The sequence below is a fragment of the Hevea brasiliensis genome, chromosome 1 (genome assembly GCF_030052815.1).
Source record: "Hevea brasiliensis isolate MT/VB/25A 57/8 chromosome 1, ASM3005281v1, whole genome shotgun sequence".
NCBI lineage: Eukaryota > Viridiplantae > Streptophyta > Magnoliopsida > Malpighiales > Euphorbiaceae > Hevea > Hevea brasiliensis.
The window spans coordinates 75,365,792-75,380,868 of NC_079493.1; the positions used below are offsets into that span (position 1 = coordinate 75,365,792).

General features: G+C 34.3%; 1 protein-coding gene across 1 annotated transcript; it reads left to right on the top strand.

Moving 5' to 3' along the window:
* The first annotated feature begins 1,968 nt into the window (after positions 1-1,968).
* Positions 1,969-3,913, top strand: LOC110657457 (protein PHYTOCHROME KINASE SUBSTRATE 4). Its single transcript, XM_021814661.2, has one exon. The coding sequence runs from the start codon at positions 2,163-2,165 to the stop codon at positions 3,708-3,710; it is 1,548 nt and encodes a 515-aa protein (XP_021670353.2). The 5' UTR covers positions 1,969-2,162; the 3' UTR covers positions 3,711-3,913.
* Positions 3,914-15,077: the final 11,164 nt, after the last annotated feature.

Sequence of the window (15,077 nt, forward strand, 5' to 3'; positions counted from 1 at the left end):
ATAAAGAGAATTAGATGTTATTTATATTTAACATCATATAATAACAAGATCACAACTCATTGCAATTAAAATAAGTAATTCTATCTAGTGAGAATTTCTATTTCTCCTTTATTTTAGTAAGATATCCAAACAATATAAAAGAAATTTAATTCTTCCTATTTCTCCTCATTTCCTTTGCACAATTAAGGATCTAAAAAAAGGTATTTGTGGTAATTGCATGGCCCTTGTAGAATTATAATAGGCGCACAAAAGTAAACAATCTTGTATAATCCCTTTTATCGCGCAGAGTCGCAAAAATTGTATTTCCATTGCATTTCTATACTTAACTAACGTGCAAAGATTCTTATAAGATCATAGGATTCATTTGTCGCTTTATTTTCTATCGTAAATATGTTTTTCACTTGATGATCAGCATAAACCATGATAGACTTGTTTTATATCGTAGCATTTATATGTTTATATTTTGATTTCTAGCATTACTATCTGCATGTGTGAGATTATATTAGTACTTGTGTGACTTCATTGTATGTATAGAACATTAAGTTAAATGAAGATTATTAAATAAACTAAGTTAACCTAATGGAGGCTACTTATTTTGGCTAGATGAGCCAGGTGCGTAACATCTTTCCTTACACCTAACTTTCAAGCCATCCTTAAGATGTGATTGGCAATTTAATTCTCTAGTAGCGTTTATGTTTTTACTCTCATTATTAATATTTCAGTTTTATCCAAACGATGACTCCATTCTCTCTTAACTAATCATTGTGATAAGTGTAGTATTTCTCTAAATTTATGAATATATAAAAATATCATACTCAGCCAATCACAATATTAAAATAAAATTTTAAATGAAAATTTTTTTAATAACATTGTAAATCAATAATAGGATACCCTGATAGTATCTAAAAAAACCTTAAATGTCAAAATCGTTTGTTAATTAATTGTTGAATTAGATCGATAGACTACTATAAATCTGGGCTTTAATAATATATTTTACATATTGTTAAAAATTTTAAATATAATATTAACAAAAATAATAAGTAGCTGTTAGTATATATATGAATATTGTAATTTAAAGTTTTTAACAACACTTTTACACTATATTATCACACTATTATGTATGATATATATATATGAAACATATGTTACTTATGACTTTATATGTTACCTTGATACCTTATTTATTACTTTAATATTTTGAATAAAATAATACTAAAAAAGTATCATTAAAATTTAAATTTATTTTAGTTATACTAAATATTTGAGGAGACAAGTGGATCATTTTTTTAAAAATCTTTTTTCCCTTTTAAAAACTTAATCTTTTCAACTAATAATAAATGGATTATATAATAGCTTGCAATTTTATTATTAGTTGTTAGTTGAAAGCAATTATTATTAATGTAGCTGTCGCTGCTGAAAGAGGGAAAACAAGTTGGGAAAAACATGATTGGAAGGCATGGTATGCATCTCCTCGCAGATGACCATTGATGAAACAGGGATAGAAATCAGAATGTGCAGTGGGACCAAAAGAAAGACAATATGAAATACGCATACCCAATCCCTAAGACGATGATTGATTTAGGAAGCCGTGTATGTAGGGTATGCAAAACCTTTAATCTAACATGGCATGCCCTTTGTTTTTGTACACTGTATGCTTTTGCTGGTGATTAGATTGGGTGACTAGTGACTAGATAGGCTGGCCTTTGTCGTCAAAGAAACACTAATTCTTACCTTTATGCTATGTTTGGTACGCGCAATGTAATATAAAATAATCAAAATTTTTAATAAATTTTAATAAAATATTTAATTACATTTTATTATATTTCGGTATATTAAACATAGTTTTAATTTGATAATATTAGAATCAATTTTAAAAATATAAAATTTTAAATTTAAACATTAGACCATGCCATGTCAAAAGAAAAAGAAACTAATCCTCTCAAAGATAATTTCATCATCCTTGGTAGCACTAGCGAGGTAGGTAACATTTTACTGCTAGTTAAAACTTTACTGCTTTATTATTGATTCATGTTCTTGGCAAGATTGTGTTATTCTCCTACAAATAGAGTTTGATAGTTTGAGTCAGAAAGTTCAGCTGCATTTTCTTCTGTGCCATTTCCATTTTGATTTGGTTGAAACTTGAAAGACAAAATTCAGCAGTGATGAAAACCATTTCTGACAGCTTATCTCATCAAGAATCCATGTTTGATTGCAGGGAACCTTCTCCTCCTTTCATTTCCTTGCAGCAGAAGACGATTGCAACCATCAGAGATTCTTCCTTCTCTTATCTCAATAATCAAGTTGATGATTCCGAAATAAGCATTTTTGATGCCCAAAAATACTTCAACGAAAGTGGCAGCAGTGATCCCCGAGTCAGCAACTGCGTTTCTCCTGTTAATGTTATTAAACTTGAACGCATTTCCGAGCAATGTGATTTCTCTGCCATTCCAAGATTCTCCTCTGCTTCGTCTTCTGTTGATGGACATGATCGTAACTACAGGACTCGTTCATTCCACGCAACGCCAACAGCTTCGTCGGAGGCAAGCTGGAATAGCCAAACCGGTTTGCTATCGAATCCACCAGGTGCTATTGCAGTCACCGTGCGAAATCCTACTGCTGATGAAAAGAAACGGGGTTCTGCAACAAAATGGCTTCTCGGGCGAAAATGTCCTTGTTCTGGCAAGAAATCTGTTCAAGTTGAGGAGAAACTATCAGAACCCAGAACTCCATCGCGCCTAAATCACAAGTCCAAAGAGTCTCGGAATATCCATAGGCGGATTCTTGACTCTGCAGCAACAGATCATTGGCTCAAAAGACGAGAAGTGATCCCTAGTTGTCACAGAATCTCAGCAGACAACAACCATTTTCCTTCAGTTCTAGGACACCATAGTGTGTTATCCTCCTCAACGAGAACATTCACTGATTGCACGAGTGGGTTCTCTTTTCCTATACTCAACCAAACATCTCCTATGAAACTGGTATTAAATGGATTGTCATCTCCCAATAACTACACTAGTCCTCCTCCTCCCCTTGAGGATCAACCTCGGGATTCGCTGGAAGTTTTCCGACCACCGGAAAATCCAGTTTCAACCAAGACAAAAATGGAATTTCACCGACGCCAGAATTTCACATTTCCTTCGAGTCCCAAGTCGCGAATGACGACAACAGACGATGACATGGCAAGCGATGCGAGTTCAGACTTGTTCGAGATAGAAAGCCTGTCTACTCAAACAACATCATACCCAAATCACCGGAGAGACTCATTGGAAGAGGCAAGACGTTTGGGCTGTCGTATAAATGAAGGTGGTTTGTATTGCAGGGGAAGTCTGGATGAGCCGACGACGCCATCTGTGGCACCAACAGAATGTTATGAACCAAGTGAAGCAAGCATCGATTGGAGTGTGACAACAGCTGAAGGGTTCGACCGAGCAAGTGTCACAAATTTCTCAATAACCGCATCAGAAGTTGAGGACATGCATCGCCATGAGTCTGACAAGGGTAGCGGTGGGAAGATGAGAGGAGGGTTGTTGAGCTGTCGATGTGAGAAGGCGGTGAGTGTGGGGCCACAGCCGGTGAAATCAGCGGCTTCGGAGGGACAAAGAGGAGGAAGCTCCACATTGAGGCATGTGAGTAGTAGGCCACCCGTTCCGAATAAGCCACCTCTTGCAAGGTCTCACTCTGCTCGCTTGTCTCCGCCTTTTGCAACATAAAGCGAGCAGTCTGTGGACTTGTGGTGGTTTTTGGTTTGCCGCCATATTGGAGTTTCCAAATATTGATACTTTTACTTTGGGAATTTATTTATTTTTTTATTTTCAAAAAAAGCATCCACTCGTTAACCTTTTCGTTTTTAATCTTGTTTCTATTTTATTGATAATTTTTTTATAATTTTATTTGTTCAATAGCTTTTCTGTAACATGTAGCTTGCATGTAACCATTGAGAATACTACCCTAAAGTTTTTCACGCAAATTTTAAATTTGAAATTGCGTATTTCACTATAATTCACAAAATAATAATCGAATTTATAAATTTATTTTCCTCGAAAACATAATTTTTAATGTATATTAGAGAAAATAATGAAATTAGAAAAAAAAAAATAGTATAACTCAAATTAAAAATTTAAATCGTCTAGGAAAATTTATAAAACAGTATTATATATTTTGACAGTTTTTTAAGTTTTGATTTGTGATAAAAAGGCTTTTAGCAAGGTGAACCTTTTAGATATTAAATGTTTTATTTAAAAATATTTTTAATTATAAATTTGATTTTATTTAAAATAAAATGAGAAAACATAAAAAAAAAAAAAAATAAATTGTCTCTGTCCCTTCTCTCTTTTAATACCCACCCCTCCCCTTGCTCGGTTTAGCATCTCACCCCTATCCCATGTTCTCGCCATCATCCTCTTCCCACCTAGACTTTCTCCAGCCTCCCTCATCCCCTCTCGTGTCCACATCCTCTTGCTCTCTCCCAATCACCTCTCCCTCTCCTACCAATGATGACTGCAAGCCCTGGTAGTATATGTGCACTATAGCCAATGTATTAGTTACAAGTGTGATTACTTAATTACATGTGTATATATTTTATTGTTTATAAAGGCTGCTTTATTTTTTATGTTCATGTTAATTTTAATAAATATTAACTAATAAAGATAAAGTTCATAAGACTTATATGTATAACAGTATAAATTATAATGTGATTATAATTATAAGATTCTGAATGCATTATAGCATCATTCCAACAATATTCCTGGTTAATGTTATATCAAGATTGAACATTTGTACCACCTGCCATTTTTTGATATCGAAATATCTATCCTTGATAGAATATTTTGACAAAAAGTGAGACTTCACTGACAAGGGAGTGGCGGTAAGATGTGAAAGTATCTTTATGCATGTGTATTATGTTCAAAATGTGTTTAAGAAAGATGCTTTAAAGGTTTTATTTCTAAAAAGCTTTTAAGTAAGTGCTACTAGCAGAAGGAGTTTTGGTTAGTTTAATAAACTAAAGATGCTTTAATGATAATTAGTTTACTCACTGAGCTTATGTAAGCTTACCTCATTCCCTAACCCCCAGGTGCAGTGTTGCAGGACTAGAAAAGTTCTTTGAAGAGAGAGCATTAGGAGTAGTCTTAGCCTTTCCTTTATATATGATGTATGGATAGATGGACATGTAATTTATGAATGGATAGTACTATGCTGGTGATTAAAGGAATATGAAAATATGTAATAATTATTTAAGTATGATGATGTATATGTTGTGTTAACCCTTTTGAATGTATGCATTTTGAGCCATTATACTTTGGATCTTATGTGTGTTAAGGTTTAAATTATGAACCATTATTATGTTATGAATGTTTATGTATAGATGAAAACATTAAGGTGTAATGGCTTTGTCACACCCTACCCCTTTGTAAGGCATAACATGATCCCGTAGTATACCTAATGAATTACCAACTCCGTCTACTGATAACCCATTAAATATACTACAAGGGATTTTAAAAACTTTTCTTACTTCTTTTACAGTGGTGAGCACTATTTACAGGTGTTAAAAACTTTGGTGAACTGAAGTGAAACAACTAACTCATTTGAATTATTTGGAATTTCTGTAAAAATTTTGGCAGAATGCCATCTGTGTTTTGGATAAAACAGTTCTTCAGAAAACCTGTAAGAAGCACTTCAATTATTTTCCAAATCTCAACTCCAATACATTTCTCAACACAACAATTTATCAAGTCAAATCCACAGTGGTTTTTCAAAGATTGAGATATGAGAAATATAATACAATTTGTACAAGCCAAAACCACTCATAATTATTTTACAAGTCAAATGTACAATTTGGATTTACAACTGCTCAAAACCAACAACAAAATATACATACAGTGAATATACATTACAGTACAAAATGCAAAATATTGGTATACTCGTTATACCAGGTAATCCCTCGCTGGATGTACTAGCAGCCTAGTCTGCTGCCCTGTCTATCTCTCTACTGCGACAGCAATAAAAAGCTATCGCTGAGACAATGTCTCAGTGGTGCACAACATTAACCAAATACAATTTTAAATCACAATTCATAAATCATATCAATAGTGGATACTTAAAACCATAGTTAAATTCAAGACAATGAATGTCATAAGGAATTTAAACTCTAATTCACAAATTATCAAAATTCATAATAACACAATTTAGTCAAATAGCTTAAGAATACCGTATTGCCAATTCATACACAATTTGATCAAATTACTGAATAACACAGTTTTTCCAATCAATGACACAATTTGATCAAATAACTGAATAATATCGTTTTGCAAATCAATAACACAATTCGATCAAATAACTGAATAATATCGTTTTGTAAATCAATAACACAATTCGATCAAATAACTGAAGAATATCGTTTTGCAAATCAATAACACAATTGATCAAATAACTGAATAATATCGTTTTGCAAATCAATAACACCATTCGATCAAATAAATTGAACAATACAATGTTGCCGATCAATAACACAATTTAGGTCATGACACAAATTTTTCCATATATGCCGTGTTGTACACCACGACAAGACATACTCGCCCCAATAATCGAAATCAATGAGGGAGGAAGCTAGCTATCTAATGAGTACTCATCCATACTCACCTCAGACTGGGAAGTCAAAGAGGGAGGAACATAATCATACTCACCCCAGACTGATAAGTCGAAGAGGGAGGAATAATCACACTCACCCCATTAAAGGAGGAGGAACATAGTATCAGTGTCATGCCAATTGTGAGTCAAAATAATTCCAAACATTTTATTCAAATGATCCGTAAGAATCCAATAAATTTCCAAAGTTATAATTCCATTCACAAAATGGCAACACAATTCGTAATTCACTTCAATTTCCACAAAAACCATTTACAGTGCTTTTCAATCAATAAGTATCCATCAATATCATTCAAATAATTTTTCACAGTTTCAAACCATTCACCATGTTTTTCAATCAATAAGTGTTCATCAAACACATTTCCACAATTTAAAACAATAATATACAAATAGTCAATATTTATTTCAATTGAAAAATTCAAGAGAAATAGTTGTTGTGCACAAACACAATTTAAAATAATAACATATAATTAATCATATGAAATATTATTCAGAACAAAATCAGTTGAAAACTAGTTGTGCACAAACCTCTGATGACTGCCTCCCTGGTCTGGACTCAGTGTTTCTTTCCCTTTTGTTAAGTCCTTGTTAACTGAGAAACACAATTTGAAGTGTTTCAGTACTAAATTAAATTGTTTCTGTCGATGGTGTTTGGTAAATAATGCACTGAACTCAATTATTCACTGAATCACCTAATATACCGACCCTCATTGCGTTTTAGGTAAATTAGGTTTTAGTGTCATTAATATGTCACATTCGATAGGGTTTTAGATTTGGTATGTTTTACCAAAGTCATTTCCTTGCTTAGTGCACTTTAATGCAAATTGCTGGATTCCGGGATACTGGTTTGACCTAGCCGGACGGCCTAGTTCCCTCAGTTTTCGGGTTTCGGTCAAAACTACAAACTTATAGATCTAGGTCTTATTGCACGCGGGGCAAAATTTCAGGTCAATCCGAGTTAAGTAGACCAAGTTATGGTCATTATACTATTGCTGGTCAAATGGTACCAATTAGGTCAATTTTTGGTCAATTTGGTCAACTCTGGTTCGGCCAGTTTTTGGATCCGAACTTGTGCAAGTTGTTTGACTTGCTTATGGTCATTTCTGGGCTTTGATGTCTTCATAAGACTTGTAGGTATGGGTCTTAACTATTCATGGTTAAAATTGAAGGTCAATTGGACCTGTTTTGAGTGAGTTATGGCCTAAACACTCACTGCTGCCCAATTGGTCATTTTTCAGGTCCTAATTGCACCTAATCCGAATTGGTCATTTTCTTAGGTCACCTTGCAAGCAGAATTTTGGTATGTTTTCTCAATGAAAGTTGGCACATTTTGTGCCTAGTTCCACCTCCAATTGGTCTCATACCAATTGAGGTTACACATTTAAACTTATTAGCTAAAATGTACACTGCCCTTGGTTACTTTGCTTAACACACATCAATCACACACATTTACCTTGCAATTTGTTCACTTCCCTACCAATCTGTTTTGGTACATTACCAAAAGCATATTCTACTTTACATTAACATTACTTTGGGCAGATTACAATTACCCTCAACACACCAAATATAATTCACATTCACAAGTTCTAAATACCATTACATACACACCTAACCATTACAAATCTTACATACACTTTACAATATCAATCTACATACATATCCATCAATACTTCTAGGTCAATATTCTGCCTACACTTCCATGACTACATACATTTACTCAAGTTTTCCAAGCTGCCGAAAATTGTCCTCCAACATCAAAGTGCCCTACAAATTAACCAATTCCCATCCAAGTGCATAAATCAACATATATATGTGAAATAATTCACTAGGATATTAAATCACCATGATCAACATTATTTCTCATCAATTATATGCATAATAAATCATCAAATGCATGACCCCATGGCTGTCCAAAAATGGCTATCTCAATAACTATTTAAACTTTAAAATTTCCTTCACCAAACTAACACCCATAACATGAACATAAAGTTTAACAAAGGAATTCTCAAAAGTGTAAACTTACCTTTGATTGTAACTTGCTAAACCTTCACCAAACTTCTCAAATTTGGTGTCAATATCTTCCTTGTGATGTGTAGACAAAGTTTAATGAAGAACCCTAGGTGATTTGGGGTTGAAATGAGGGATTAGATGAGCTTGGAGAAAAAGTTAATGGTGGACTTATCCTTTTCTCAATTCGGCAATGTTGGGAGAATTGGAGAAGATGAAGAATTCAGATGGCATTTTTGACTTACACCTGCCCCATTACATGTTTAATTTATTCATTAGTGGACCACTCACCCATTTAACAATATAATAAGCTTAAATGTGTTATTTACACATTTTTCACTCTATTTTTGGCTATTTGTATTAGGTACCACTAAACTAATTTTTCATTTCATTTTCTAAGTGTAATATTATTTATTTTTAATGGACATTTAGGTCAAAAGACAATTCGGGGTGTCAAATGACCATAATGCCCTGCTCGGTTATGTTCCCGATTTTTCAGATACTGGGTTTTGTCTGCTTTTTCGATTTCTCACTTTTCTTTGTACTATTTATTTAATTTTTCTTTGATATTTCTAATGATATTTATTCTTCAACAAGGGTCTATTTAAGTCCTAAAATATTTTCCGTGGTTCCCGCAGCCAGTACACCAACGGTCCACGCCGTGACTTCCTCAAGGCCACCCATCGCTAGGTTTCCTACTGCTTAACTTGATCACATTTCTTTGCTATCATTTTTCCTTTGTTTTTCTTGTACTTTCTTTTCTTGTATTTCATTATTTTATGTCTCCTCACTCTCATTGAAGTGTGGTTCTAGGCATCCTAGCTGTCCGGACAAAGACTGGTCACCGGAACAATGAGAACGCACTCATCGAACTTAGGGGTGTTACAATTCTCCCCTTAAATAAATTTCGTCCACGAAATTTTACCCAATAGCTATCTTACAATAGTCATACATTTATTTTCTCCTTTCTATATGATCGTATAATCTTTTTGTCCTCAAATTTGTATAAGACTTTTAACAATCTAATACCACGTTTAATTTGTTTGTATAATACTAATCTCCTCTTACTATTGTGTTGTCTAATATTTCGGTTCACGTTCCTTCTTGAATGACCCTTGAGGTCATGTTAGAATCATTCATCACATTGGTCCTCCACCATTCTAGTCCATAGTCTTCCTCACATTCGTAATATTTCTTTGTTATATATGAATCATTGTTCAAATCTCTACTTCCATAACTCTTTTTATCTGTCAATATTCTATAACTTACTTCTTTTTTGTACTGAACTATAACCTTTCGATATTCTAACTTTTAAGTTTTAGATCCCTAAGTAGGATTTTCAAACTTATTTCTAACAATTAAATTCTGTCCTGGCATAACTATACCAAAACAGATGCCGTTGGTAACTATTCTTAGCTAGGTATACTATCGGGTAGTACGTAGCTCTACACAATAATCTCAAGTCAGTACTGTAATCTGCAGCTTACAGTATAAACATCAAGAACATTGCATAGTTACTACGATACATCCCAATAGATCAAATTTTGTTATCTTTTATTCTTTTTGAATTCACTGATATTCGAATCTTATTCTGATTACAATATCCATTAGCAATTTCTAACAGTAACCTCCTTGCCCTCATCTAGAGCAATTCCATTACTGCATCTTACTTTTACGTCCTCTTGCCTTACATTAAGTAGGCTCGCCAATTAGCTTTATAATTTATGGTGTGTTAGAAAATACTTTTCGCCGATAAACTCTTTCAAAAGTAATTTCACTTATTATCACAATCCTTATCTCAAGGACTAATCACTAATGCATCAAAATTTATTCCTCAGAAGGAATAACAATGTAACATGTAGTTCTAACACTAACATAAAAGTATGCAAACCTGTGTCAAACAATACATATATATATCTTAGTTGCTAATTGAGAAAGTACCAAAGAATGATGTCAAAAGTCTCAGTCTCTTTTCTGTCGTATAGCGTATACTCTAGTTGAAGCATCACCCTGTTTTGGCTGATTCACAGTAGTCTGACTTCTAGGTGTACTACCCCTACCTCTACCTTTGCCTCTACTAACTGATGGTGAACTATTTGGGGTAGAAACTTGGGTTGATCCCTTTGGTGTAGTAAATGATCCAGAACGACCTGGATTTACACAATCCCTAGCAAAATGACCAGTCTCTCCACAGTTAAAGCATGCTCCTACGGCTCTATAACATAGCCCACTATGTGGTTTACCACAAGTTTCACAAAGTCGATCCGACATTTACGATTGGTTTCTCGTTGAGTTTGTTGATCGGATCGAGGTGGTTTCATTCAAAAGATCTATCTCTACCGGACTTCTTACTATCTCCGTCAGATCCCCAAAGTTTTTCCTCTTTCCAAGAGGGACCACTAGAACTCTGTCACGACTTTCCCTCTTTTTCTGCCCTCTCTGATTTCTTTTTCTCAGGGGCCACTTCAGATTCAATTCTTTCTAATTCTAGTGCTTGAGAAATAAGTTCAGAGAAGTTGTTATGTTTGAATCCGACCACTTGTAATCTGATACTAGGCTTCAAGCCGGTTTCAAACCTCTTACATCTCTCCCTGCTGGTAGAAAGTAGACTTACTGCATAATGGCTTAGGCGGGAGAATTCCCTTTCATACTCAGCCACTGATCTGCCCCCCTGTTTCAGACTTAGGAATTCTTGCAGCTTCTGGTCTACATAAGCATCAGGGACATATTTTTGCCTGAATTCCCTGAGGAAGTCATTCCATGTTAGCAATCAGAGGTTCTACTGCATCGTGGGAATGGTTTTCCACCAATCATAAGCATCCCCTCAGAGCAAAGATACCGAGTACTCAACCGAGCTCCTCTGTACAATGCAGTTTCTTGAATACCCTATCCATCCTCTCTAACCATTGTTCAGCTTCTAGAGGATCTACTGTCCCCTTAAACTCTGTAGCCCCATACTTCATCAATTTATCATACTGCCTTGCAGAAGACTGTGGTTGTACCACTGGTGTCTGTATTGGGACTTGAGTAGGCACATTACCAGCCATTTGTTGGGACATTGCAGCCATCTGCTGAGCGAACTGAGCAGGAAACTGCGGTACTGTAGGGGCTGGTGCTGCTGAACCACTAACATTATGTACGGCTGGGGCATCCCTTTGCACCTCAGCCTCTATAGATTGATCGACTAAACGATCACCCTCTTCCATAGTCAATGCGAGGATTCTAGACCTCCTGTACAATAATACAAGGAGATTTCCTCCCGTTAGTGCATATTTATAATGTAATGTACTGTATGTATCAAACAATGATATTGAGCAGTTGTACTGTGAAGAAAGAATATTCAAATAACATGTGAAAACAGAATTTAAAAACTTTGCTCTGATACCACTAAAACATGTCACACCCTACCCCTCTGTAAGGCATAACATGATCCCGTAGTATACCTAATGAATTACCAACTCCGTCTACTGATAACCCATTAAATACACTACAAGGGATTTTAAAAACTTTTCTTACTTCTTTTACAGTGGTGAGCACTATTTACATGTGTTAAAAAATTTGGTGAACTGAAGTGAAACAACTAACTCATTTGAATTATTTGAAATTTCTGTAAAAATTTTGGCAGAATGCCATCTGTGTTTTGGATAAAACAGTTCTTCAGAAAACCTGTAAGAAGCACTTTAATTATTTTCCAAATCTCAACTCCAATACATTTCTCAACACAACAATTTATCAAGTCAATTCCACAGTGGTTTTTCAAAGATTGAGATATGAGAAATATAATACAATTTGTACAAGCCAAAACCACTCATAATTATTTTACAAGTCAAATGTACAATTTGGATTTACAACTACTCAAAACCAACAACAAAATATACATACAGTGAATATACATTACAGTACAAAATGCAAAATATTGGTATACTCGTTATACTGTAATCCTCATTGGATGTACTAGCGGCCTAGTCTCACGCCTGCCTATCTCTCTACCGCGATAAAGAATAAAGCTATCACGAGACAATGTCTCAGTGGTGCACAACATTAACCAAATACAATTTTAAATCACAATTCATAAATCATATCAATAGTGGATACTTAAAACCATAGTTAAATTCAAGACAATGAATGTCATAAGGAATTTAAACTCCAATTCACAAATTATCAAAATTCATAATAACACAATTTAGTCAAATAGCTTAAGAATACCGTATTGCCAATTCATACACAATTTGATCAAATTACTGAATAAATACGCTTTTTCCAATCAATGACACAATTTGATCAAATAATCAATAATATCGCTTTGCAAATCAATAACACAATTCAATCAAATAATCAATAATATCGTTTTGTAAATCAATAACACAATTCGATCAAATAATCAAGAATATCGCTTTGCAAATCAATAACACAATTCAATCAAATAATCAATAATATCGTTTTGCAAATCAATAACACAATTGATCAAATAATCAATAATATCGCTTTGCAAATCAATAACACCATTCGATCAAATAATTGAACAATACAATGTTGCCAATCAATAACACAATTTAGGTCATGACATAATTTTTTCCATATATGCCGTGTTGTACACCACGACAAGACATACTCACCCCAATAATCGAAATCAATGAGGGAGGAAGCTAGCTATCTAATGAGTACTCATCCATACTCACCTCGGGATCGAAGTCAAAGAGGGAGGAACATAATCATACTCTCCTGCATCGATAAGTCGAAGAGGGAGGAATAATCACACTCACCCCATTAAAGGAGGAGTAACATAGTATCATTGTCATGCCAATTGTGAGTCAAAACAATTCAAAACATTTTATTCAAATGATCCATAAGAATCCAATAAATTTCAAAATTTATAATTCCATTCACAAAATGGCAACACAAATCGTAATTAACTTCAATTTCCACAAAACCATTTACAAGTGCTTTTCAATCAATAAGTATCCATCAATATCATTCAAATAATTTTTCACAGTTTCAAACCATTCACCATGTTTTTCAATCAATAAGTGTTCATCAAACACATTTCCACAATTTAAAACAATAATATACAAATAGTCAATATTTATTTCAATTGAAAAATTCAAGAGAAATAGTTGTTGTGCACAAACACAATTTAAAACAATAACATATAATTAATCATATGAAATATTATTCAGAACAAAATCAGTTGAAAACTAGTTGTGCACAAACCTCTGATGACTGCCTCCCTGGTCTGGACTCAGTGTTTCTTTCCCTTTTGTTGAGTCCTTGTTAACTGAGAAACACAATTTGAAGTGTTTCAGTACTAAATTAAATTGTTTCTATCGATGGTGTTTGGTAAATAATGCACTGAACTCAATTATTCACTTAATCACCTAATATACCGACCCTCGTTGCATTTTAGGTAAATTAGGTTTTAGTGTCGTTAATATGTCACATTCGATAGGGTTTTAGATTTGGTATGTTTTACCAAAGTCATTTCCTTGCTTAGTGCACTTTAATGCAAATTGCTGGATTCCGGGATACTGGTTTGACCTAGCCGGACGGCCTAGTTCCCTCAGTTTTCGGGTTTCGGTCAAAACTATAAACTTGTAGATCTAGGTCTTATTGCACGCGGGGCAAAATTTCAGGTCAATCCGAGTTAAGTAGACCAAGTTATGGTCATTATACTATTGCTGGTCAAATGGTACCAATTAGGTCAATTTTTGGTCAATTTGGTCAACTCTGGTTCGGCCAGTTTTTGGATCCGAACTTGTGCAAGTTGTTTGACTTGCTTATGGTCATTTCTGGGCTTTGGTGTCTTCATAAGACTTGTAGGTATGGGTCTTAACTATTCATGGTTAAAATTTCAGGTCAATTGGACCTGGTTTGAGTGAGTTATGGCCTAAACACTTACTGCTGCCCAATTGGTCATTTTTCAGGTCCTAATTGCACCTAATCCGAATTGGTCATTTTCTTAGGTCACCTTGCAAGCAGAATTTTGGTATGTTTTCTCAATGAAAGTTGGCACATTTTGTGCCTAGTTCCACCTCCAATTGGTCTCATACCAATTGAGGTTACACATTTAAACTTATTAGCTAAAATGTACACTGCCCTTGGTTACTTTGCTTAACACACATCAATCACACACATTTACCTTGCAATTTGCTCACTTCCCTACCAATCTGTTTTGGTACATTACCAAAAGCATATTCTACTTTACATTAACATTACTTTGGGCAGATTACAATTACCCTCAACACACCAAATATAATTCACATTCACAAGTTCTAAATACCATTACATACACACCTAACCATTACAAATCTTACATACACTTTACAATATCAATCTACATACATATCCATCAATACTTCTAGGTCAATATTCTGCCTACACTTCCATGACTACATACATTTACTCAAGTTTTCCAAGCTGTCGAAAATTGT

Coding starts and splice junctions, on each gene's coding strand:
- LOC110657457 (XM_021814661.2), top strand. CDS start 2,163: ATGAAAACCATTTCTGACAGCTTATCTCATCAAGAATCCATGTTTGAT.